Genomic DNA, 5088 nt, shown 5'->3' on the forward strand with positions numbered 1-5088 from the left:
TTGCGTAAGTTCTTTGGACTGTACTGCAATGTGTTCTTTGTCGCTCCGTTCCCCGGCTCGGCTCGCTTTCCGAGAGTCACAATCGTGGATCGAGTTTCTGTGGCGAACGGCTGAGATTGCACCCAGTTTCTCAGGGCGTCGTACGAATCATCGGTATAGAGGACCTCCATAGAAAACGCTGAGAACGGTTAGAGTTTAGGTAGCTCCTGTGACATCAACATAATAGACCAACTGAAATATTTCTCCACGATCCTAGCAACACGGCCATGCGCAAACCTCATCAAGAAAGTGACCAAGCCATACATGCAGAGTAGGCGGGCGCCGAGATGAGATTTTCTGGACGTCAGGGGATGGATGTAGCTCAATGCAACGCCCAGTCCTGGGAAAAGAGTGTCCAGAAACGACACCTGCGAGTAAAGAGCTCCAACTGTAGTGGATGCCATGATGTTTCAGAATTGAATTATAATCAAGAAGGTTCGACAATAGTGATGCGGTGAGCTTGCTTGCTAGTACAAGAGGGGAGAGAAAAATAAAAGGCTTCAAGAAGCACCCTTCGACAACATGGCCTTTATATAGACGGCGAAGGGGTTGACTGGCTCGCCCACAACACCGCGCAAGCTACGCTTGTGAGAGACGTTATGACTTCTCACCTCCCGCCTTCCTTTGGCGGTCATGGATCAAGAGACCTGCATGCAGGAGCTGACATTGTTGACATGGCAGCCACGAGCAGATTAGATATGTGATGGCATTTCTGTGTCGCTCAACTCCAATTAAGGTGTGGAGTACTTGAGCGAGCAAACGGCTCGATGCTGATGCTCTAGTTGGCTATGATGCAGCAACTCTGGCGCGAAAAGTTCCGAAAAATTGAGGATTCTCTGCAAGTCCACGTATTGAATCGTCATGATCTATGGATTCGTGCATGTACAACCGAAAATGCGATGCCGATCTGTCACAAATCAAATTATATTCATAGGTCGAGGCCTTCTCACAGACGTTTACACTGCTCGTGGCGCAAGAAATATGCTACGCTACATTTAGGAACTGCAAGGAAATAGCGGTTGAGTAAAAGGTCACAGTAGTGGGGCTGCATCACATAGCAGGACTCCGTCACCTGCGATTGGTAGTGTGCATAGGTGCAGAGACTTAGCACCGCATTGATAAGTCAGCGCACATAAAAGGTGTTTGCACTAAAACAGGGTCACTCCCAGTCCATACAGCTCAAATCACACATCCCTTCTTCAAGCTAGTATCGAAGATGAATGCCCCCAGCAGCGTCTCACAACTGGAAAGCATCATCACAAACTTGGAAACATGTGTCGCGGCCCTACACAACACACCTTTCACACATGCAAGAGACGGACCGGGGGATTTGACTGTTCTTGGCACAAGGGTAGCCAATGTTGGAACTGCTATCCAGAAGAAGGCGGGGTCGTACAGGCCCCCATGCCGACCAGAAGTATGGGAAGCGAGCAAAAATTTGAGGACACAAACACAATCAGCTATCGAAGCCTTGATTCGTGATCAAGCCCTCAAGCAGTCGAGTGGTTTCAGAAGGAATATTGTCCTCATATTTGCTGGCCCAAGATTTTCCAATTTCGACTCTGCTCAAATGAAGGCTAGGAAGATGGCGACCAGGATCAGATGCGAACGACTACGACAGCTGGAGCCTGATCAACTAGTTGTATGGGCTCTCTCCTACAAATCTACGTCTTGGGCCGTCGGCAGTATGGGAACGGAGATGTTTGACTGCCTTACAGAAGCAGTCCATTTCAATGCTCCGCGCTGGCCAACAGCGGTGGGAGAAGTTTTGTACAAGCTCCAGGAAACTGAGCTCCGCCAGTCAGTTGAATACAGCGAATTTCTCAGAGGTGAGATGCGCCAAAAACTTCGGCACAAAGGCAGAATTAACAACGTTAAGAGTTCAGTAGACTGCCGTCAATGAGGGAGTCTCCGCAACCGGTAACGCAGAATTCCCACACCAATTTGGTGGCGGACATGCAACCACACAGACGTAAGTTGGTCTTGTAAAGGCGGAGAGATGTTAGTGCTGAGAGGAAGCAATTTAGGAATCGAATATATGTACTCAAACGGGCCAGCAGACAGAGTCGATCTCTCCGGCACACTTTTCTCTAAAGCTATAGCCGCCAGCAATCAAAGGGAAATGGAGAAGTCCTTGGGGGAATCAACGACTGGATGCGTAACAGTCCTAATCCCAGAGGGAATGAACGAAGACATATCCATAACCTTATGGGTCGGTAGGGAAGAGGGTTATCGAATTGTGGATGCTTTCAAGCTGACTCCAGCGTGGTCCAACCCACCCAAGCATCAAGAACCTCTGCCTTAAACCCACGAGGGACAAGATGAGTTTCATTAATGGTAGTGTTTTTGTACTTCCAGTACGGGTCGGAACCCTTTGCCGCATTCGGGTGGTAAATCATGATCAATGTACCGCGGCATTTGATATTTCTGTCAAAGTCGACCGCCTCAAAAACGTGTGCAGAGTGATAGGTTTGCGTGGGCTCGTTACCCGGCGTTGACGACATATATATTCTGGCCTTGTACATATAAGCATCAGATAGAAAACGGGAACTAAGCGAAACCTACTTCAGTGTCTTCGAAGCGTCTTATATCGTGTCCTTTCGCACGGCTGCGGTATTGAAAATTGGTGTGAGGGGTGGCAACGTGTATCAGGGTGTGAGAGACTATGGGCGAGAGAAGTTAGAGGGGAGTGTGAGGGGTTGGGCGATAATGTAAATATTATCATGTGGAACACTTGTCTACCGGAAAAGGTATTCTTCCGGGATTACAACGCCATGAGAGTGCCACACATTCAGGCGCATAAAAAGTGATATTGTCGGGCTCCAGAATGGAAGGCAGGACAGGATAAAGGAAAGGCAGATTCGGCATGACGTGAATTGGGCTGCGGCGCACCTGACAGAAATGTCTGGCACTGAGGGCTGAGACAAGGATACTGTCACAAGCCAGGCGCAGTTGACTTGCAGAACTGTGGGTCGTCTGGCTTTTGCGGTTCGGCAGTTATTAGGTATTGGGGAGAACAGTAACGTAATAACCCACACAATCAAAGATATAAGATGCAGCGGCGAATGACGAAAGCATTGGCCGATTACCTGCGTTTTCCTGTTTTATTCGGTGACTCCGGCCGCTCCCTCACCCAAAGCACCCGTCCCGACCTGGGACTCTGCCAATAAAAGTATTGGGCACCATCAATAGTTTCTTCTCCCCAGTCCTTCAACTTCGTCTTCATTTCTTGACCTTCTGGATTCCGGAACTGGGTTTTCTCCTTATGCCCATATGACCCTACCCGATGAGGTAAGTTTGAGTCAGAGCATCGGGCTCCCCAATAGCAGCAGGCAACGCAACAGGTTGCCGAGTTGTGGTAAAACAGGATCGGCAGTTAGACGAGCGGCTTCCTTCGTAGGGGAGTTAAATAATAGCCGAAAACCTTTTGGGCGCGTGCTATCCGTATTGAAACTGGAAGTGAAGCTCGACATAAAGCTCGTCGATGGATCATCCGCCACTGAAGCAGCCGTATGTTGGCCTTGATCATCTGATTCATCGGAAGAGTGCTGCTGCTGCGGAGTAGCAGGCGCATCGGCCTGGTCTTCGTTCACTTCGCTATGTGTCTCGGCAATGTGTCGTTGAAGGTCATCGTGGGAATCCTGACAGGTTGCAATTTCTCAATGCACGAGGTGTCCGTGCAAGAGATTGTCGTCATGTAGCTCTGCGTTATACTTCACCGTAGCTACCTTCTGGTGTTGCGGTTGGTCAGCGTTTGCAGAGCATGGTCTTCCTTTAATTGGAGCATGATCACCTGGACGCAATCACTTATCGTTGCTGGACACAAGGCTACTGAAGATATTTGGTTGGTCGCCTTCCCCAGCATATGACGAGATGTGCAGAGTGTTGAGCAGCACGTGCAAGAGACTAAACGCTGCCCTGCGGGAGGCATTTTGCTTCGAACCGAGATCACACCACGGCTTGTATTGGGTTGAGTGCTGCTACGCTTCAACAATAAGTCTTGACACCATGCTTTTGGCGCTTTTGCGTGCCACTATTACCACGTTTCGCAATCGTGATGGTACACCTTCAAATCCGACCGTGCGACGACTTTGTCATTGAACGCGATACATCGGTATTCACATCGCTGCCCAGCCGGATAACTGTGGAAATCACGCAGAGGTCGCTGTCAGTGGTCTAGCAGTCGTCATCGGGTCTGCTATGATGGCGGTCCTCGTGACACCTTGCTGGGTTATTCGAATGGTCTAGCCGCACAGTTTCTTGTCCTAAGCCTTTCCGTACTTGTCAAAGATCTCGTAGACAGACGACTGCGTCCTAATTGCAGCTGGTCTACGAATGACACCCAGTAATTTCTTTCTTTATGGGCCGCTGCAAACGGAACCATGGCTGTATTGCTGCTCGGATAATCTGGCCGCAGGCACGACACATCACACGTAGCATCCATCGGCGTGATGACCACGTCCTCTGCACAAAAACGCGTTGGTCCAATAACGTGACTGGCTAAGCCACGGCTACAACTGGGGTCCACCTGATATGCCCACTTTCTATCCGAACCTCCTCTCACTAGTACACTACTGGTAGTTTGACGCCCAACAATCTTCCTTAGATGGATGCTGAGCAATTAAAAAAGCTTCTCCGAGAGGCGGAGAAGCGTGCCGAGCAAGCAGAGAAAGGACAACAGGAGGAGCGACAACGTGCCGAGGAAGAACGACAACGTGCCGAGGAAGAACGACAACGCGCCGAGGAAGAGCGCCAACGCGCCGAGGAAGAGCGCCAACGCGGCGATGAAGCAGAACGCGGGCAGCAGAGGGAGCGACAACGCGCCGATATAGCAGAGGAACAAACAAGACCGACGACATTGGATGAGTATATTGCGGCTTGCCATTCCCTTGTGTATTCTCGGTTCGTCATCGAAACAGACCCAGATCTCACCTCGAAGGGCTCCATCACCAACCCTCGAGACAAATGGTGCCCTCAAAGTTTGCGGACATGGCCCGACTTCCTCGAGATCCAGAGGATCGTTTTCGGCAGCATATACGACACCTTCCC

The 5088-nt window shown here is 50.1% G+C and overlaps 1 protein-coding gene across 1 annotated transcript; it reads left to right on the top strand.

Annotated features, from left to right (window-relative positions):
* Positions 1 to 1255: 1255 nt before the first annotated feature.
* Positions 1256 to 1942, top strand: BBA_10285 (uncharacterized protein; the record flags this gene model as incomplete). The annotated part of the gene is made up of 1 exon (XM_008605382.1): positions 1256 to 1942. One exon carries the CDS (start codon positions 1256 to 1258, stop codon positions 1940 to 1942), a length of 687 nt encoding a protein of 228 aa, XP_008603604.1.
* Between the last annotated feature and the right edge of the window lie 3146 nt (positions 1943 to 5088).

The sequence above is a fragment of the Beauveria bassiana genome (genome assembly GCF_000280675.1).
Source record: "Beauveria bassiana ARSEF 2860 unplaced genomic scaffold BBA_S00116, whole genome shotgun sequence".
Lineage (NCBI taxonomy): Eukaryota > Fungi > Ascomycota > Sordariomycetes > Hypocreales > Cordycipitaceae > Beauveria > Beauveria bassiana.